Consider the following 22,424-nt stretch of genomic DNA (forward strand, 5'->3'; position numbering starts at 1 on the left):
AGTTCAACTGTAAATGCATAGCTTTTCTACAGAAGTTTCTATTCAAAAAATATTTTAGTCTTCCGTTCAGTTCACTTATGATGTATGTATAGCAGAATTAGTTCCCATACCTAAACATCTTGGACCGAACTGTTTTATATTTCTTGAATTAAATTGTTCCAGGTAGACATAAGTTTTGGACTGGTATTCACCTATTCATAAAAAGCTTTAATGATACTAAATGAGAATTTATTGTATTCTTTGCAATACTTTTTCTACATTATCTATAACGATCTTAAAGCAGATAAATCACTATATTAAATACACATGTTTCCTAATTGCTAGTATTTTTAGCTTCGTTTCCCATAATTCCTGCAACTGGGCAGTCTCTTCTGAACTTAGTGGTGAGTTTCAACCAAATTGGAAAGAAGAGTAAGGCCCAAAGATAGCTACAACTGGAATCTTACCTTAGGGTCCTATCATGAACCAAAATTTCAGCAACTGGAGAAGAAGCCCCCTTAGAGCAAGGATTCTCTTTACAGTCAGTAGAGACAGTGGAGGTTTTGGAAGCTTCCAGAGGCAAATCTCGTCTGTCAGGTTGGGGTGTTGGGAGATGCATTGAATTTCGCTTTGCCACGATCTGTTTGGCAGTGCCAAGGGGCCTACCAGCGTATGCTGAATTTTGGCAGACCGAAATGCTGAAGAGGAATTGAGCAGGAGCTCTGGGGTTACTGTGGCAGGGAAGCTGGAGAACAAAGGCTAGAATCCATAAGAAACAATTTGTTCCTGTTAGTATTTAATCCTATTCAAAACAACTTATTTAAGTATGTCATCTACTTTTGTTTACTCTTTTAATCTCTAAATGCATTCCAAACTCAGCTGCGCTGGAGTAACTGGTAAGGCTGTCTTTATCCTACCAATTGCTTTTCCAGGACATCAAATGCAAGCCCTGTACTGTAGGAATATATATTTTGTGGGAGGATTTGCTGATATTGCAGTCCAAATGCCTAAGTCTTGCACGAACAACCATTGCACTGACTCTTGCTTATATTTTTAATCTTTCTTTGGCTCCTGGCCATTTTCTAAATAAATGAAACATGCCTGTATTGTTCTGTCCAGCAGACAGATGATAAAAAGTCTGTTTCAGACTATAGACAAGTCAGTTTTCAGCCAGTCACTTCTAAAGATATGGAACAAGTACAGCAGTCTTTAAGTTTAATACTGCTCTTTCACATTTTAAATCAATTTACAATCTTTCTTTGTAATCAGCTTGGTTCCTTCCCAAAACCAGTATGAGGTATGATTTATTGCCAATTTTTCATTTCTGGAATGATGTTCTTGATAAGGGTTATGTCAAAGACAACACTTCTTGATCCATACAGAACTTTTGATACAGCATCTCACACAGACCCTTTGTTTAAATAAAACTATAGATAGTGCATATACCTTAACAAGTCATTTTTTCTAATGATCTGCTTTGGAGGTCAAAAAATACTGTTAATGATGTTTCAAATAACAAGGACCCTTTGCCTTCTAAAATTCCCCTTGAGTACATAACTTGGCTGAAATCTTTTTTTTTATGCATATTAACAATACAAGCTCTTTGCAGTGTTCACAAAATAATAGACTTACTTGCATTAATGAAGACACAACACTACATAAGCCAACATATAATTCAACTGAGTTTTCTCATTTTCAGTCAGATTTAGAGGTAACCTTCAAATGGAGCTTGTTGCAGTATGATTAACACATGCAGCAAGCTCAGAATTCACCAAACATCTGATTACCAGTAAGATTTATTTTGCACATGAATTCAGAATACTTTTAAAAGAAAAATGAAAAGCTGTTGCAAAGTTAAAATTTTATATAACACAAGAGCCATTAACTCAGAATCAATTCAATTGAAAATTTTAAATACGCAAGTTAGGTAACACCTGCATATTTCCACAGGCAAGTCTCTTTTCCATCTAGAAAATTCATAGTATTGGAAAAAAAAGGGAAAAAAGTGATTAATCAAGAATTTCTGCATGTCTGTCAGTTTATTTGGAGTGGTGGCGATAGCTCTGGCTGTCAGTTCTGGGCAAACGGCCACTGTGCATGCACCAGCACCCACACTGCTGTGCAGTTGTTATACAGCCTATTTGCACACATTATAGATGCAGATGTACAGTGAGTTTTCTGCATATGCAATAAGCCCAGATCTCCAGAAATGTCAGGCTTACTGTGCATGAGCTGGCCACCTCCACACGCTATTCATCCCCAACTCCTATGAATAGAAGAACCTTGGAAAGTTTATTTGAATATCGACCTCTTGTTCTTGCTTGCAGTAGGCCTTTTTTGGCAAAAAAAATCTCACTGGCCACATTGTGACACAAACACTGAAGCTGGGCTGTGTCTGTACCAGGAAATCAAACAGACCTGGGCCCCCTCGCTGGCCCTAAGGGAAGAAGCAGGCATGTGTCCATGCTGCTGTACTCTCCTTCTCCCCAAAACAGAGTGGCCCTGTTCAGGCAGCTCGCTGGGGACAGGCATGTTGTCCCTCAGATTGTGGTGGGACACTGGTCCAGGAGCAAGTCAGCTGGCACAGGGCACAGCTTTGCCAGGAGCTGCTGACAATTAGGCAATACAGGCAGCCCCCGTGCACTGCCTGAGTCCGTGTTTTCACCGTGTTTATTTTACCTCTCCTGATGTCACCCATGGTTACAGTAAAACAGCCAGGAGCAGCCTGTGTTGGAGGAGACTGTGCCACAACGGTCTGCTTCACAGCAGAAATGCTCGGTCCTGTTCCTCTCAGAACTGTGTGGAAGCAAACAAGGAACAAATAACTTCTATTAGATATATTTGTGTTAAATGTATTTCACTGCCTGTCAAGGCAGTGTTTGTGTCCTGCTCTAGCTTAGGTTTCTTGGGTTCAACAACCAGATGCCGTCATCTGCTCTAGACCCAGTTGTTCTTTCTAACTACCCTAAAACTAGCGACCTTCAGCATATGGCTCACCCTAGTTACGGGATTTTAGGAAATAAAAATAAGAAAATAATGGAAAGTTCCAAATTGACCAGAACAAGTGAAGCCTGATTTATAGGTAATTTGTGTCCCATGTCTGATTGGACTTTCTTTTGCATTGCAGCATGAGCTCAGCCTCTTATTAAATGTAGATAAACCACACAAAGTATAGCCACTATATGAACAATGTCATTTATAGCTGGAAATTCTTCAGTAATATTCAAGCCTAGTTTGACAAGAAATAATTCTTAAAAGAGCAAAATCTTGGCTATGATGTTAATATTCCACTGCCTTTCAGGGCTAAATGTCAAAATACTCATGATTATGGCATTTATAATCTTTATTTCTCCAACTCATAATCCTCACCTCCCCCAGAAGGACAATAATGTCACCTAAGATACCTTAGGATATATGAAACACCTGTATGGAGATAGAAGATGTAACAAATGATCTCTTGGAGACCAAAGGACTGCTGGATAAGAAATGGGTGTCCAGGCATTACCCCTCAGTCACCAAATCAAGCCTGCAGTCAATAAATGCCATGGATTCCAGAGAGCTGTTGGCTTGTGCAGAAACAGGCACGTAGGAGGAGCTGAATGTCACCTGAAGTGTTTCCCTCCTCTGCTTAGCTCTTGTTTTAATAAAATATGTAGGAACTTGTGTCAAAAATATATCTGCATACATGTGTGTGTAGGTGAACTGTGATAGCAATGCATTGTTTTGCAGTTTTTTTCTTTAAGATCACTACATTTCTGTTGATGTTATGGAGGAAAGATGTAGCGTCAAGACAGCCCAAGTACTGTTGGCCTGTAATAATAGTTCCACTGCATCACACTTGTAAGACCAACCATATCACATTCACACCCAAGAACTGTCGTCTTTCTTACCAACACGGATGTCTTTTGTTTTCTGTTTGGGCACAATTTCTTTTCATAATCTGCTTACTAAATGAGCACTTGTTTTCAGAGCATCTCCTGCTGGTGCTGAGAGACCCCTTGAAATCCACAGTAGAGGCAGACAGGGATAATGTGACCATGGTAACACTTTTGAGGTAACATCTTTTAATCTGGAAATGTTCAGGAAAAAAAAAAAAAAAAAAAAGACTGCATATGTTTTTTGAAATATATCTTAGTGATTTTTTTTTCTTTTGTCAATGTCTGAGTCATGTTCTGGAGGGCATTTTGCAATTACTTGCTGCTATGGATGAATATATCATGCACATTAAACAAATGTTGCTACCGTTCACTTCAAGCCAGCTCACAATCTGTAAGCTCATTCAACTCTTTTCTCCAAACAGTATACATCACACTAAGCAGTTTCTATAAACAGACCAAGTCCTACTTGCTATAGCAACACGCCCCCAACAAGTGAATTTTCTGGCTGTTTAAACAGAGAGAAAAGAATATCTCAGGTGTTCGGAAAGAAAATTGTGACGCTGCTGCATTCAACAGCTGTCTGTCTTTGCTAATGTCACAGTAAAGTCCTCTCCATGCTTAGAGTGTGAAGGATGTGCAAAGACGTAAAAAGAGATAACGAGAACAAATATGTGTAAAACGGAGCCTAGTAAAGAAAAAAAAGGTCAGGGGAGAGGAGTTTATATCTGCCACTATGGGACATTTTGGGTATCTATCTCCAGCTATTTAGCTACCTCTGAGATAAAATAGTAAAGCAGGTCTGATGAGCGGCCTTTGGTTTCTTTGTACTCCACAAGGAGACATTAACTGGCAAGTGTGAAGGTAGTGTTTACAGTATAGATGCCTAAAATTAGGCAACACGGATACCTTGGTTTCCGTGGCTGTGCCTATCTTTTCCCCTTCTAATTATGATTTCCTCTGTTTACATCTCTTAGCCCTATTAAACCCAACACACAGGCAAAATTTGGACTGCAGTGGGTTATTTCCACTAAGGAAAAAAAATAAAAAGGTGATAATCACCTATAGATGTGACACAACCTTGATTAGTACAAAGAACAAAGCAATTATAGCTCAGAGCCGATTAGATTTTTCTTTCATTGCTGTTATTTAAATGCTTCTATATAACCACTGCTTTTTTTATTCAACACGGAATAACTTCAACAAGAAAAGTATGTTTAGATTAATACTATGAAAACAAACTATTTTAAATGACTATTTTCTCAACTTGAAAAATTGACTTAACATTTCAGTTAGAAATGAAACATAGTTTTCTACATTTAGAATAATTTTCTAAATTCCTTCTGTTTATATTAATGCCTCCTTTAGGCCTATACATGTTCTTCTGAGTTGCAGCTCATCATTCTAAGATCACTAGGGTTTAAATGGAGGGATTAACGAGCTCTTATGTGTTTCTGAAGTTACAAACCTGAGACTGGGAAACTGTTACCTGAGTCAAGCAAGCCTATCGTGGAGGACAGGAGTACCGCACAGCTTGATCTCTTCCCTCTTCTGTTCTATGATGCGTTTCATGAGACCAAAATGGTTTTTTTTTTTTTTTTTTTGCTGCTACAGGAGGAGACTGTGCTGAGGCCTGTAAGAAGAGATGATCCTGTTACTTGGACTGAGGGAGATGGATGTTGCATTTTGGTCACTTCAGAAGGTACTTTTGGTCACAAGATGAGGCGGAACTGTGATTTATTCTGGTGGATCAGAACAGATACATCATCACTGTTTCATGCTCTGTTAAAATATGCTTTATAAGAATATCCCATTTGTCATTTAAATGAGCTTATTTTAATGTATAATGAAGCATGATTCATGTTTCTAGATACATTTTTTGTATGTATCTGTCATTAATCATGAGCGTGAAGGGGTGGAATTCCTGTCTTATACAAAGAAAATAATGAAAATAAAGATCGAATAAAATATTTTCAAATATTTTCAACACCACAGGTATTTTGTTTTCAGTAAAGCCAAACAAAACAATAATTTGACTTGTAATGAACAGAGAGCAGTATTTCAAACTAGACAATTTTAAATGAATCATAATTACTTTTATATTCTAGTACATCAGCTAAAGTTACATGTAGCAATAGGCGTCCTACTGGGATGAAATGTAATGCTGTTGCATGCATACAGCTGACCCTTAAACGTGCACCTCAATAGATTTAAAGTTATGCATACAAATGTTTGAAGCACCAAAGCGTGAAATAGCTGAACTTGGCTCATTCTTGTAATTTGTTTGTTGAAACATTGTAGAGCGAAACACAATCGTAAGTGGAAACATTTTTGTCTTTTAAATGACGAGTTTGGCTTAAAAAAAGAATCACACTTCCCTTTGAACAATATTTCAACCCAGGCTCCAAGTGATGTTTAAACATTACTTGTGAAGCTGGGGAGGAAGGGATAAATTCCACAGCTGAAGGTGGGCAAAAGTAGCATTTCTTTGGCAGCAGAGAGCAAGTAATTTTGGTTTGGCAAAAGGGGATGCTTGCATTTGCACAGACATTTGGATTATTAGAAGCAGCCCTAGCGACGAGGAGGGAAGGGACAGAGTGCAGGTGATGTATGAATGCATGTCAAATGGTTCTGAAATGTGTAAAACGATTGTCCTCAGATAGGATGCAGTCCCATCTTGCTTGCATTTAGCTCTCTGCACGTGGTGAGTCACACTGGCCCAAACGAGAATACCCATGTGTGCAAAATTAAGATTTGAATATTTACAATGATATCACCACAGCAGTTCCATCTAAAGTTTTAAACTTCAGCATTCTCTTTGCAGTAGATATTACTAGCTTATAAATGTTGGTGAGTCTAAAGAGCAAATACTTAATTCTGGTGCAAATAAGACATTTTTAAAATGTATTTAGTATTTTAGTATCATCAAGTCCTGAGAAAAATCGTTAATAACTCCCTTTTAATATTTGTCTATAAGGGCATACAGTATATCTCTAACTTCTATGATTAGCATCAGGAAGTTTCACTGCACTATTTTTGTTCCAGAGCTGATTTCATTTTAAAACTTTATTCAGGCTCATTTGAGAATTGCAGTTTGGGGCATTTTGGAGTACCTGAGAAAAAACGTTCTAAATGCAAGTTCTTGAAAAAGTACACCATAGGTCTCAGGGTCAATATACACCTAGAAATTCTGGGAGATGTTTCTGGGAAATGAACAACTGGAGCACCAATTAATTTCAATTGATTTTAGGAGTGCTCAGCACTTCTACAAATGTGTTTGCTTAACAGGTAAGTAAGGATGGATTGCTTCTTTGAAAAATATGAGCCTAATAACTTGATTTTGCAAATGTGCAGCAATGTTTGCTGCAACATTTCCATCATACATGGTCTAGCACACACTGGAGTCACGGAGGAAATCGGATCTCTGTGAAGGCAACCACTGCAGACACCCCTGCAAGCCTGACCCTGACACACACAGTATATCTGGAGGATGTAGTGTTGGATTCCTGGCTTTTTTCAGAGCTTTATTAAACTCAGAAGTGTACGACAATTAGCTATGCATTGTAGTTTGCATGATGGATGTCTTTGGATGGATGGATTTACTAAAAGCTTTTTATCTATACAGAAAACCTTCCATACAGAAAGGTTTCAGACACAGAAACCAGTTCTGTTCTTCTCTTGCGCTGCTCTTGTACAGATTTCGGTAAAGCAGTTGGGAGTGTCTTTTTCTCTTTGCTGATGCAAGAATCGAAGAGGGTTTTACAAGATCTGTCAGGGAATGTTGCAATCTAGGCATATGCTACAGCAACTTGCAATCACTTTGAAAGCAGAACTTCCCTGTGATTTCAGTGGGGACTTCTTCAAAACACATGGTGTGATGTGGTCTTTGGCACCTATATCCTGTCCCACTTCAAGCAGAAAAAAAAAAAAAAAGGGAAAATTAAAATAAAACAAATTTAGATTAATGTAATCTCAGAGTTATGAATGTATATTATCAAACTTCAGGAAATTATTTTTTTCAGCCTTACATCAACTCAGCTGTTTTGCATATGTTGGCCTTGGTTAGCTCTGTTCTGTTTGGGGGCATAACTCTTAGTATGTTTCCAATATTTGCTTCATATCTCTGTGCTTTGCAATTGATATGTATACAGTAACATTTTTGATATTGTGCAATATTTGTCTCCTAAATTCCTGGGACAGTGGCCATCAAATCAGTCTTTTGTTGGTGAAGCTATGCATGTCTACTCATATATATATACATATATATATATATGGATCTATGAAGATATATACATGCACAGATCTTATGTGATGCCTGGGACTCCTGGGTGCTATCCATAGGCATAGTGCATGCTTAACAGGATTGTATTATACACCATGGAGGTGACAGCTGCAAGGAAGCTCTTGGTGTCCCCATGCCCAGCTCTGGAGGACTGAAGTTTTGCAGTAGTTTTGCTGCGGTCGGAAGGGACCTTTGGCAAAGGCCTGTTCCAAACCTCTGCTAAAAGCAAGGCCAGTGCGGCAGGTTGCTCGGGACTGCATCCAGATGGGTTTTGAACATCTCCCGGATGGACTCACCACAGCCTCTCTGGGCAAATTCTCCCCCGTTTGGCCACCCTCACAGTAAAAGCGTTGTTATTTTCACCCTGCGTTTCAATTAGTGCCCGTTTCCCTCTTGCCCTGTCCCTGAGCACCGCTGAGGACGTGCGCCCTCCCTCCAGGTGTTTACACACACCGACAAGATCCCCCCTGAGCCGCCTCCTCCTGGCTCAGCCGCCCCATTTCTCTTCACCTCTCCCTATCCGCGCTCCCACCCCTTATCCTTCTCCAAGGCCCCGAATCGCTGCCGTTGGCTCCCAATTCGCCCGCGCTGGTGCCGTTGGCTCCAAAGCCGCCGCCTCGACCCGGCGCGGCGGCTCCTCCCCGCTCCCCTCCCGCCCAACGGACACACGGGGGGGGCGGGGCCTCGGCGGCCTCCCTCCCGCCCGCAGCGGATCGTACCATTCCGCGGAGCGGGGCGGGGGGGATGCACAGCGCATCCGCGGCGCTCTAAGCGCGCTGCTGCCGCCCGCCGCCCTGTCCCCCCCTCCCCGCCGGGACGTAGAGGCGCCCTGCGGCGGGCGCGAGGCTCGGTGTGCACGGCGGCCGCCGCCACCTCCCGCCCGCCGCGCCGCGCCCCGCCCCGCCCCGGCCGCCATGTTGCGGCGGCGGCGGCGGGAGCGCGGAGGATGGAGGGCGCGGTGCGGGGTCCCGCGGACGCGCACCCCGGCCAGTGGGTGCTCATAGCGCCAGGTAACCCGCGGGGCCGGCGGTCCCCGCCTGCGCGCCCCGCCGCCTGGCCCCGCTGCGCGGCAGGAGGCCCGGGGCCGCTGCCCGGTGTGCGCAGCATCCCTGGTGTGTGTGACACGGACGCTTGGTGACACAGCCCACACATGTGCCCCGCACCGCTCCATTCGCCCCCGATTCTCTCGCAGCCGCTGCGCGTTTCCTCGGGGCTGGCCCTGGGTCTGTGAGCGGCGCTGGGGGCCCTGGAGGAGAGCGGTCTGGTCGCCCAGGGCCCTGGGGGAGCCTCGCCCGGTCTCCCTGCTGCCTCTGCTCACATCCCCCCTCCTTATCCCTTCCCCAAAGGAAACAGTTCCGTGCCCGAAGCACCCGCTGGAAGACAGGCTCCTTGGGAATCATAATTCCGCATCCAGCCTGGGATCTGCCCTGCTCTTTGTGGGCTCGGCAAGCAGGGCTGCCTGCACAGCAGCTCTGGCGGGCGCTGTGGGCACGAGGCCTCGAGGAGGCTGCGTTTCTCTTGCTTAGCGTTGAATGAAGTGGCCTTTCCTCCTCTGTCCTTGTTTCTGCCCGCTGTCAGCTTTTAAAATGCTAAATTCACAGATCGCGAAAGGGTTTTGTGTTGAAGAGAATGAGTGGAACAGGATGTGCCCAAACTCTGAGGCAGCACGAGGAGAGAGGCAAGTCAAAGGAGGGCGTTTTTAGCTTAGTGTCCTAAGGAAATGAGACTTCCCAGATGCCTTCTTTGTGGGTCAGCTTTGTACAGTGCTTTTTTTTTTTTTTTTTTTTTTTTTTTTTTTTTTAATCCTGCTTAAAACCTTTGAGCCTTTTGGTTAATTTCAACCAAATTTGTTAAGGAGCAGGTGCTGTTAGGGGGTATTTTAGAGCTTTGTGAAAATGGCAGCTATGAAAAAGGGGTTTTTCATAGGATAGCATGAGGTTAGTTCAGTAAGGGGTTTAAAATGAAGCAGGAGTTCAGGCGGGAGACATGCATCCTTCAGAAACCAACTTCTTTAGCTGCACTAACAGCAGAACCAATTGTTACAATTTACTGATTCCTCTGCTCCTCTGCTTTTAACTTTTCTATTTCACCCTTTTGGTATCTTACATGTTTAATGCTTAAGAAAGGAATTTATAAGTGAGGAATTCACTCTTTTTTTTTTTTTTTTTTTTTTCCAATATCGATTCTGTGCTCCAGGATTTAAAGCTCAGTCTTGTATCAGATGACTGGCTATATGAACAGATGTCCCTACTGTGCAAATATTTGCAAATATGCTTAACTTATGCACAAGTAGTCAGTTCTGTGCAGTAAGTTAAATTCTTAAGTAAGTGTTTGCAGGATTGGAGCCAGAGCTTGTAACTTTCTTGAAGCCAGACAGTTTGTATTACCAATTATGCCAGCACAGCTCTGAGAAATTTATATAGTACTCCAGACCTGTAACAAAGTTTATTAAGCTTTAGTAGAACCTCAAAGCACATGGTGATTAAAAACAAAAAATCTGCAGACAGTAACTTTGTAGCTCTACTGCTGATGAAAATGCCTATCAAATGAATGACATTACAGAACTCAAAGAGGTTGAATTATTTTATTTTATTTTATTTTATTTTATTTTATTTTATTTTATTTTATTTTATTTCAGAAAGGAAATTTTTAAAGTTATCACTTTGCAAAGTTTTGCATTTCTGAACTGAATTTTCTGATGGATCTCAGAAGTTCTCTATTGTTTAGCAGAATTTGTAACAGGGAGACCTGATTGCTTTTAGGAAATAAGATGGGCAAAGTTGCTTTTATATATATTTTTACATTTTTGCAAAAGGCCTTTTTTTGTTTGATGTTAGTTCTAATTTATACAGCAATCCATATTAATCATAATATCTGCATGCTATTATGGTACATGCATGCATAAGATTGACTTGTGTAAATAATTGCTGCTAATTGAGATCTGATTCTGGACGTGAGTTTAGAACCATGTGTTTCGTAGATCTACCAACTGTGGATGTAAATAGCATATTTATGATCTTGTGTCTGTGACTATGGTTCTGAGCATACTGGGAAGAAGGGGGAAGATAGAGACCTAATTGATACTAATTGATCAAGTCCTTAAGTTGTCTTGTAACTACTCACCTCCTTAGTCTGCTTGCCAGGAGGCAAGCTCGTGAGGGTAACAATGTTGTGTACCATGCTACACAACCTGATGGCCTCTCCACTTAGATATCTGTCATTTGTGCTGCTCTGACTATGACATCTTAAAAGTTTCTCTATGGCTGTAGACAATGATTAGTTTTGCTGAGAGACTAGAAATCTCAGTCTAGAGCAGAATGAGGTCTGTCAGTGTAAAATCGAAGAAATGAGAACTGAAACTTGTTTCCTTTATTTTCTTTTTCTCAAACCCCTGACCCTTCAGGCACAACAGCGACTCCCTAGCACATGGCAAGGGTATGACTGGAGATCTGAACAGTGTCACCTGTTGTTCTAATCCCATAGTTATGTCACTGGACCAAAAATGGATCTCTTGACTTTACAGAAATCTCTGGCCAGCATTTTGCTGCTAATGTTTACATCCCAACTAGATGTAAAAAGCATATGTAAGAGGAAGGTATGGTCCTTTTTTTCTTTAGATAACTGACAACATTGGATTAATATTTGCAACACAGCAGCTCCAAACGAGCAGATTCCATTTTCTAACCTTCCATACAAAGTAAGCAAAGTGTATTTATGTGCTTTAGGATTGTGTTGTTTCACTACACATATATACAGTACATCATAGTGTGTAGACAATAAATTGCTGTTGTTCTGATTGGAGCATGATTGATGATTTAAAAGGTGAATCTTAGGTGTGATTTTTTTGTTATTTATTTTTATATTGATTTCAGTGTTCTAGAATCAGTTCAAGATCAAGGATCTCCTATGCCATGTAGAATTGCCCATGGTATTTGTCAGAATCTTGACCGTAACTAGAGGAGTAATGCAGATGAGGTGATGGTTCGATATATGCAATTCTATTTCCGATACTGTAAAACTTTGATCGCTGGTGTTCAGCTCATGGCACACATAGGACAGGGCTGCAAAACTCACAGCTCAGGGTATTTTGTGTGGATTATAGAGGTGAATGGTGATGGGAATGGAGAGTGAAGGTGCCGGAGCTGGGAGATGAAGCACAAGGCAACAGACTTGCTGACTGAACATCAGCTCCATCTCAGTCTGCCTTTGCCTACTCTAATTCCTTCCTATGGCAAGGAAAGAACCTCCTTCACTGTTCTTATCAGTAGCAGCCTGAGGACAGTCTTTCTCACCAAAGGACAAAGATCCTTGAACACATATGTGGGCTGGCAGATAAGCAATTTTAAAGGAAGTAGCATCTTTTAGAATTGGTAGCTTCCCTTGGTGTGAGATCTGGTGGTAGTGGTTTTACTGATATGATGCTGTTTTTTTTTTTTTTTCTTTTCTTTTCTTTCCATGGAGGCAGGATAATTTGCTGTATCGATGCAAACATCTTTTTATTTTGTTTTTATAGCTATAGTTGTTCCCATGCTAGGAATTTAAAGGGCAGGGCAAAGGCCTTGTCTTGAGTTTTGGGAACAGAGGAATTAGAAAGCATCAGTTTGATGGAGAGGATGGGACAAGGAGGAAAAGGTTGGTAGTCATCACAATCACTCCTGAAAGACTGGGAGTCACCAGTGTACATTGTGCAGCCCTATCACGGACATTTAGAAGAAGGTTGAGAAATGGATGTCAAAAATCAAGAGATATAAGGGTGATCAACTAGGGAGAGAGTGGCTGTGGTAGAAAGAGTGAGCTGATGGGAAAAAAAACCTTAGGCATAAGGGTAGGAGCAGAGATGTGTGTGCTGAGCCAGAGCTAGAGTCAACTCTTTCAGCAGTTGTAGATTAACTACTCTGTGGATATACAGGCATCAGATTTGGCCTAGAGCAAACTCAGCTCAGCACTAACAGGGTTTATTAGTTCAAGTGCTGTGCCATGTTAACACATCTCTGCTGTTTCCAGGACCAGCTCTGCAGTGCAGCTGCTTTCAGACAGTGTCTGAGCTAATAAGCCCTGATGGACCCAAGCTGGCTCTGTGCAGACCCGCTTGGGTGTTTCTGCACTGTGCTCCATGTTCCAGGGGGTTTTATTAGCTTGGCTGGAAGACTGGATCTGAACTTGCTTTGTCCAGGCTAGTTGGCGTCGGCAGCTAAAAAGACCTCCTGAATCTGGAGCTCTAGGAGAGTCATGGTACCGAGGCATCAAAGTGCTAATATGTCCTGAAGGATCCACATGGACTTCACTAGTGGATGTCCTGAGTTTCCAGATTGTGCTCTTCTGCATTTCTTCTAGGAGTTAGATAACTAGGGTTGTTAAATGATCCATGTTTCTGAGATCCCTTTACCGTGGATAAGGAGAAGTTTTTGTTGTATTGGTCTAGATACTGAATACAGGGGAATATAAGGGGGAAAAGTGACCCTTGAGGATTAGAACCTGGCCATCTCATAGCTAGACAAGTGCTAATGCTGTACTTTAATAGAAGATGTTCTGTGCGTGTTTACTTAGTATTCATGTTGTTGTTGCTTTTTAAAATGATCAGTGATTTTACCAAAAGTGCATTTGGGTACTTCTACTTGTTTTGTGGTGTTGGACCCATGAAAGGCCCATGGAACTGCCATTTCCGATCTTTTTTTGTTATTATTGTTTTGAAACAATAAGGACCAGACATTTTTCCTCAGAAAAAGAATTACTATTTAGATCCCACCTAGTCATATAGATCTGGTCTGTGTTCTGTATAACAAATGCACCTTCTTATGTAGTGACTCCAAACTAGTATTACCAATAGCAACTAAAATCAGACACTGGCTGCTTTATAGGATGCGTGTGAAGCACAGTCTCTTTGCAGTAAAGTTTTTCAGGGATAGGTATTGTGTCAGAAATGGAACTGCTTATGTCCTTTGCAAGTTTTAGCAAAGAGGTCAGGGATTGCAGACAGTTTTCTAAGTCTGTTCCATTCGACACCTAAGGTTAAGACTGTTGTACTTAATTTGTTCCATGTTTATCTGTATTAATAAAAGAAGCAGGAGTTAGCTGCAAGCCGAAAATTAATTTCAACCTTTAGTTTCCTAAACTAGACAAATGTAGATTTTCCAGCCTGCTATTTTCTTACACAGTAAATTGATTAGCTTTTTTAGTGTTTTACGGTAACTGCCGTATGAAAAGCACTGGAAGGATAGCAAGGGAGGGGGGAAATTTAACAATCCTATTATTTTTAGGAATTACCTATTTAAAAATAAAAAGAGCAGTTTCACATGGAACTTGGCAAGTTTTCTGAGCAAATCTCATATATGCCAAAAGTCAGATGGAGGCAGAAATAAATGGACTGTGTTGCCAAACCATAGGGCATCAGCATGCATTAAATTAATCCTTAGTGCTTTTAAATGAGACTAAGGAACTTTTGTCTCCATGCAACAACAAAGGAAGCATTTGACTTAAGAGTTTTGGGAGAAAATGTCCTATTAAAAGAAGCTGTAGAATACATAATGCTTAAAATGTAGTTTTCTTCAAAATCCTAGGTCAGCAGGTTTTATTTTTATTCTTTTCCATTCTTGCATTTTGCATTCAAAAACATTTTGATACATGCTTTTATTTAATGTTTAAAAATGAGTTCAAATTACCTCTTAAAAATAGACCACATTGCTGGGCTGTTGGAAGTTTGATTCAGAAATCTTAATCAACATCAAAATATAGCTGGGCACTTGAACCATAATATTTCCAGAATAAATTAGGTAAAGATCTTTGAAATAATGTTTACAACAAAGTAATATATATTTAACAGCTGACTTAAAACAAAGATTGTATGAATGCATGTGCGCATATTTATACACCTTATTACTAAAGTGACTGCAAATACACTTGTTTTAGAAGGTAGCACTCGCTTGGTGTATTTTACTTAACCTTCCGCTAAACTGGCATTTGTATCCCTGAACAAAGCCTTTTGCCTGCAGGTAATTTGCACCATTTCTTTTATGTCATCTCTTAAAAGGGTGTACTGAGCTCAGCTGCATATAAAGCAGATCTAACTGGCAAGCTAAGGAGCCAGAAGGAAGCCTAGCAAATAAAAATAACTGAAAAGAGATGTTTTAATGTGTAACACCATCTCCTACTTCTGCTTTCTGCCATCTGGCTTGGAAGAGACCAGGTTATGCCAACTAAGGCCTCTCTGCACATGGGAATAGGGCTGAATCAGCCAGTAATACAGCTGCACCAGTTCTGACCCCATAAATACTGAGAAGGGAAGTCTGAAGTATTTATCCTTCAAATGATAACTTGTTCTTGAACTTCTCAAGACTGACCTCTCTTTTAGTCTGTACAAACCCCTGCATGACCTGCCTAGCATCTTGATTTCAATAATTGCTGAATTATTACTGCACATTGCTGTTAGTGAGTCCATGTGCGTTATTTTTTGTGCTAAGTGAACTGTGCCAGCATAAAGGGAAGCCCAAGGGTGCTCTCATAGAATCACAGAATCCTTTAGGTTGGAAGGGACCTTTAGAGATAATCTAGTCCAACCACCCTGCACACACAGGATCATCTAGAGCACGTGGCACAGGGTGGTGTCCAAGCGGGTTTTGAAGATCTTCAGAGAAGGAGATTTCACAGCCTGTTCAGGTGCTCTGTCACCCTCACTGTCAAGAAATTATTGCCTCGCTGTATGCAGGGGCAAAAGACTACTCTAACAATCTCATAGCTTTTTTGTGTGAATTTTTGCTTAAGATAGAGATCTTAGTGCTGTTTTTAGATAGCAATGTGTTGTATGTTAGGAATTCCAGGTGAAGTGGGAGGTGTTACGGATGTAAGGGTGTAAATTGAACCACATTAAACATGATTTGTTTTAGGGCATCTAATCTGCCATCATTCTAGCTTTGACAAGAGGCACTGGAGAAGTCCTCTTTCACTGAAGCTAGCACTGTGTATGGTCAAGGCAAGGTGAGATAACATCAATTGAGTAATGACTGAGAAGACAGCATTTCCAAAATTCAAGGGGGTGCAAGGGCATTTCTATGTAAGCACCCGAACTCGCCTTCTCTCCCTGCTGCTGTTTGCATCAAGCAGCCTGCTCTTTATATTATGGAAGTGTTGTAAGCCAAAGAAGCAACACCAGTCTTGATAGCTCTGTGTGCTGAGTTGCTTTCCCATTGCTGTAAAGTCAGGTGAGATCTACCTGTCTAATTGCCTTAAGCAGAAAGACACCACTGTCACACGAAGAGTAATTACTTTTGGTTTACTGGTTTATTTTTTGTTTTTCTGGAGATCATGTAACCATATTGGTGAGTCAGAATAGCTTACTGAGCTTACTGACCTAACTGAAAATTAATATTTCTGTGTTTTTTTCATTCCTGGCTAATTCTTTACTGGATCAGCTTGAAAGAAAGCAGCAGAGATGTGTAATGGGAAGGGAGAAAAGGTGGGGACCTCAGGACTACAATTTTAATGGGATATGGTCTTGGTAAGTTGAAGTCAGTTGTGAAACTGCATCGTGAATCTATGCATATCTGAATTTATTCATTATGCTAATATGAAATTACCTTGTAATTTAAAAAAAAATTGTTAGAAGTTTGAATGATAAAAAGTACTAGATTTATCAATTCATTTTCATTGGACATTTTACAGGGCATGATGCAGGGTAGAGGACACCTTGCTCATATACCATTAGCACAGGCACAGAATTAAAACCATTTACTTAAGAGTTCACTGAATCTGCAAAGAACATAAATAAAGTGAAGTTATTAGATCTAATATATCTGCAGCTTTAGACTATATACTTTAAAGTCTTCCATAAAATGTCCATTAAATGAGGTCTATCATAATGTCTCTAACTGACACACCTTTTGTGCTCAGCAAGAAGCTCAGGAGGGAATGGAAAAGACTTACGTAGGTGACATATGGTTTAATATCTGTTTTTAAATGAAATCTTAACTTTATATTTCCAGACTGCTAAATGATTCCGTTTTTTTTCCAGGGTGATGGTGGTGGGGAAATTTGTACTCTCAGAGGGTTTTTTTCCTTTTACGCAATTGACAGTTATTTACAGCCTTTTTTTGCTTCCATATCTGGCAGCTTTTTGCATGGGAATTCCATATAACATGATATTAGTCTGTTATATAGAGTATTCTGTAAGCAGTTAAAGGTGAATAGACTTTGCATCATCCATAAGTTTCATAGACCTAGGGGGGAATTTTATGTTCTTGTCGTGTTTAGTCACATAGCAATACCAGCTAACAGCTTTTTTTCTTTTTTTTTTTTTTTTACAATAGGCAGATTCATGAATGTATCTGTCTATTGGGGAAGAAATAATTGTCAGAAATCCTTTGACAACTGGTTTGTTTTCACTTTGTTCTGTTTATATATTTTATGGAGTTTGCCTAGTTGTGTGCCTGACCTCCATGAAATATGATAACCTTTCCTCCTTTTTTTTTTTTTGTAGTGGAAAAATGTTTTTTAAGCTTTTGTGGTCTTTTAACTCAACTCCAGGATCCCGAGGTTCCCTTTGTAGACTCTATTACAACTGATAAATTTGTCACCCATGTCTTTAAGTGGCCTTAGTGTTATTTGATTAATAAAGAATAAATAACTTATATATGTTATATACATGTAATATATAACTTATATATAATTTATATAACTTTATCTATATATATAAATATAAAACTATAACTTAAGCAAAGTATACCTGCATATCAGCCCAGGGATGTTTTAATTGTCTTGCACCTGCTCTTCAGGTGTAGCTCTGGCAGGACTGCGGCCCAGATTCATTTTGCTTTATCGAGGGTGTCTCTCAGTAAAGGGAGGAGAGTTCAGCTGCCTCCTTGGCAGCTTAAAGAGCACCTGCTAACTGAGTTGCCTCCTTGGGACATGATTAATTGGACCTTTCTGTACCTTTGTATCGATTTTGGATCCTATATGTGGATGTTGTCCCAGAAGAAAAGGCATCCTATCTGTTAGTAAGCTAACCTGTATGTTCCCTGCTGCAAGGCTGTTGCTAGAGGGTTTAACCTTTAGTAAGAAAGATCTTACCCAGCCTCACGTATTATGCCTTTGCTTGAAGCCAACTTCCCATGGCTGAGCAGTGGTAACTCTTGTGGTGAGTATAATGGCAGTCATCTGATGTTTTCCTTTAGGAATTAGTGAGAGATGTCAGGGGCAACAGGAAGGGCTTCTACAAATACATCAGCAGCAAGAGAAAGACTAGGGAAACTGTTAGTCCGCTGCTGAATAGGGAGGGTGCCTTGGTGGCAGAGGATGCAGGGTTACTAAATGCCTTCTTTGCCTCAGTCTTTACTGCTAGGGCCAGTCCCCATGAACTACAGAGCCCGGAGACGAGAGAGGTAACCAGGAGAGAGGAGGACTTTCCGCTGGTCGAGGAGGACTGGGTTAGGGATTACTTAGGCAAACTGGACACCCATAAATCTATGGGTCCGGATGGGCTGCTCCCAAGAGCGCTGAGGGAACTGGTGGGGGTCATAGCTCAGCTGCTCTCCATCGTCTTCAAGAGGTCATGGAGGACGGGGAAAGTGCTGGAGCACTGGAAGAAACCAACGTTGCTCCAGTCTTCAAAACGGGCAAGAGAGAGGAGCTGGGAAACTACAGGCAGGTCAGCCTCACCTCCATCCCTGTAAAGGTGATGGAGCACTCATCCTAGAGACCGTCTCTAGGTATGTGAAGGAAAAGAAGGTGATTAGGAGTAGTCAGCATGGATTCACCAAGGGGAAGTCATGTCTGATGAACCTGATGGCCTTCTACGATGAGGTGACCGGCTGGATGGACGATGGGAGATCCATGGATTTTGGCACAGTCTCCCATAACATCCTCATAGGAAAGCTTTGGAAGTGTGAACTGGATGAGTGGACAGTGAAGTGGATTGAGAACTGGCTGGATGGCAGAGCCCAGAGGGTAGTGATAAATGGGGCCGAGTCTGGTTCGAGGCCTGTGGCCAGTGGTGTCTCGCAGAGGTCACTAGTTGGCCTGGTGCTCTTCAACTTGTTCATCAATGACTTGAACGAGGGCACAGAGTGCACTCTCAACAAGTTTGCAGATGACACCAAATTGGGAGGAGTGGCCAACACTCCCAAGGGCTGTGCTGCCATTCAGAGGGACCTAGACAGGATGGAGAGTTGGGCAGAGAGGAACCTCATGAGGTTCAACAAGGACAAGTGCAGGATCCTACACCTGGGGAGGGCACCTGGGATTACCAGGCACCAGGACAGATTAGGGGTTGACCTTCTGGAAAGCAGCTCTGCAGAGGGGGATTTGGGAGTCCTGGTTGACAACAAGTTAACCATGAGGCAGCAGTGTGCCCTCGTGGCCAAGAAGGCCAATGGGATCCTGGCTGCATCAGGAGGAGCGTTGCCAGCAGGTCAAGGGAGGGGATCCTGCCCCTCTGCTCAGCTCTGGTGAGGCTGCAGCTGGAGTATTGGGTGCAGTTCTGGGCTCCCCAGGACAAGAAGGACGTTGAGCTTCTAGAGAGGGTCCAACTGAGAGCAACAAAGATGCTTAAGGGACTGGAGTATTTGTCATGTAAGGAAAGACTAGGCGAGCTGGGCCTGTTTAGCCTGGAGAAGAGAAGGCTGAGGAGATTTGATCAACATGTTCAAGTACCTGAGGGGTGGTTATAGGGAGGATGGGGCCAGGCTCTTCTCCATGGTGGCCACAGACAGGACAAGGGCTAATGGGTGTAAGTTGAAACACAGGAAGTTCCATCTCCATATGAGGAAGAACTTCTTTCCTGTGAGGGTGACAGAGCCCTGGAACAGGCTGCCCAGAGAGGCTGTGGAGTCTCCTTCTCTGGAGATCTTCCAAACCCACCTGGATGCCACCCTGTGCCACGTGCTCTAGGTGTCCCTGCTGGAACAGAGGGTTGGACTAGATGATCCCTAGAGGCCCCTTCCACCCTCAACCATTCTGTGATTTAACGAAAGAGCTTTTCCTGTAATGTCCCTTTGGTATACTTGTTTTCTCTAGGGTTGTTTCTTATCTGGTTGTGAATCTGAAAACAAAACAAAACAGAAAAAAGACCTTCTTTAACTCATCGTTTTGCTTTTTAAGATTGCTTTTTTAAACTGCTTTTTGAGGAGTCTTTGTTTATCTATATCTAATATGTCCTTGCCTAATTACAAGGGCTGATAAGTATAATGACATTAAATAAATCCACTTACCTTTCCTGGCTTAAGGGCAGAATATGCACAGGAAAGGGTTTGGGCACCTAACACCAACAATCTTTTGATCAGCATTTTCCTAATCGTGGAAAATTTAAATTCATGTATGCATAGGGCCTTCTTCAGCCACGAAGCTGAGTTGGCATTACGTGTTAATAGAACATGAGGAAAAGGACAGATCAGCTAAATGAAGATGTGAACTCTATTAAAACAGCTACGTTAGGAAGGGCTGTCCACTTAATTGCTCACGTTCAACAAGATGCAACTTAGACTCAGCTGGACTCCTTCCCAGTGTTCATAAATCTATGCATGAAGAAAGCAGAGCAAGTGAGTGCTAAAAGTTCCTTTGGGGTTTGCTTTTGTTTTGCTTTTTGTTTTAAATTTTAAATCTCACATTTAGTATGTATATTTTAACATGTTCATGCGAAACACATCAAAGTAAACACATGCGGTATGTTACTTTCACTATCATTAATCACTGCAGTGATTTAAAAAATAACAAAAAATACACTGATGTTAAACTGTGGTCAAGAATCGAAATATACACAGCTTCAGAAATGTGAAGTTCTCCTTTGCCAGGACAAATGTACCTTGACAACTGCGTGTGTGTTTATATATCAGCATATGAAGCAAGTCTGGTTAGAAAATGTGGACATTTTTTCCATTTACAAACCAAGTTGCATTGAAACATTTTCAAGCACTTTTTCAAGCCACCTGTAGACTTGACTAAAAATTTGACGAAGGAAAACGGCTGTAAATTCTCCAGCATTGAGAGCTGTTATCCTCTGATATTACCACAAAGGGTACTTGCTTTTTAAGACCTTTAACCCCTGTCTTTATCCAGGCAATCTCTATTTGTGGCACAACTGACTATCCAGGAGTGGATGTGTAAGACAAGGGTTATTTGGGGCTTTTTTGACCCTGAGGTCCCAGTGAGCAGGCTGAGAAGTCCGCCTTTCCTGTTTCTCTGGGTTGGGAAAGGGCTTTCAGCCAGAGGGGACTATGTCCTTGGTTGTATTTAGGGTTCCTGCTTCCCTGTTGCCCTTAGAGAGACCCCGTGTTGTTCTCACCATCCTACCAAACCTCCTAAATGACACTAGGAGGAAAAGGAGGAAGATGTGGCACTTGTGTTCCTTCCAACAGCCCCCCTTGTACAGCCCACGTTTTCTGCTCCTCCTCTGCTCCCTGCAGTGGCACCGTGGCCAGACCACGGCCTGGTCCCTGTCAGCTCTTTCTCTCTCTGCAGGGCTGGATGCTGCTTATGTATGTGAAATGCTTTAGTAATTTTCCTTGCTCTGATGAATGCCTTTGTGAGAGGAAGTGGGACAGAACTGGCAGTCCGCAGGCTAAGAAAGATGATGCTGTCATGTTGATCTTCATTCAGATGAGAGAAGTTGTTTTCATAAATATAAGTTGGACTTTCCCTACAAATACTCCCTTGGATGGAATAAAATTAACTAGGGATCCTTATAGAATCTTTTTTTTTCGGGTTTGAATCAACATTCTTATGGGAGCTGTTTCCGTTAATTTTTTTCTTTCTATTTTCATGGAGTAGTAGTACTTTTCTGTCTCTGCTTTTTGTTTGACTTTTTTTTTTTTTTTTCCTCCAAGACATAGAAAAGAGAACTGTCGGGGCCTAAGCCAGAGATGCTGTACTCCCTCAGCTTCTTTTTCTGCAGAGAGAATTAGATCCACTCTTTATTTTCCAGGATTATGCATAACAGATACACACGCTTGTTTATTTTCACCGAAATAACAGCCACTCAGATAATTTCTGACCCATATATTGCTGCATAGGCTGCGTCCTAAAAGCCAGGCTTTAAAGGACCACTGTTTCCTCCTACAAATATTCTACCTTCTTTAACTTCTAAGTGCCACATGTTATGCTTAGGCTAATTTACAAAGTGTTTTCATCATCTTTCAGACTAATCAGTGCAAAAACCTCCAGTAATCTCACTTAACTGAGATATCAAACTTAAGAGCTCCATCACCTGAGGCTCTTTTTGGAGGAGCTGTTTTCAAAATTCAAGTCATCCCCAGGTACATGTCTCTCCTGTGGCAATCAGAGGTGTCTGGAATCATAGTTTAGAT

At 41.5% G+C, this 22,424-nt stretch overlaps 1 protein-coding gene across 1 annotated transcript in view; it reads left to right on the forward strand.

Annotated features, from left to right (window-relative positions):
* The first annotated feature begins 9,035 nt into the window (after positions 1 to 9,035).
* RNASEH2B (ribonuclease H2 subunit B) overlaps positions 9,036 to 22,424 on the forward strand; it is a 38,744-nt gene continuing 25,355 nt past the window's right edge. The window contains exon 1 of the mRNA XM_088522303.1: positions 9,036 to 9,146. Within this exon, the coding sequence (XP_088378429.1) occupies positions 9,083 to 9,146 (64 nt within the window). The 5' untranslated portion in view covers positions 9,036 to 9,082. The remainder of the gene's footprint in view (positions 9,147 to 22,424) is intronic.

Source organism: Tinamus guttatus, unplaced genomic scaffold (assembly GCF_059628265.1).
Source record: "Tinamus guttatus ecotype Peru unplaced genomic scaffold, ASM5962826v1 Tinamus_guttatus_pri_ptg000150l, whole genome shotgun sequence".
Classification (NCBI taxonomy): domain Eukaryota; kingdom Metazoa; phylum Chordata; class Aves; order Tinamiformes; family Tinamidae; genus Tinamus; species Tinamus guttatus.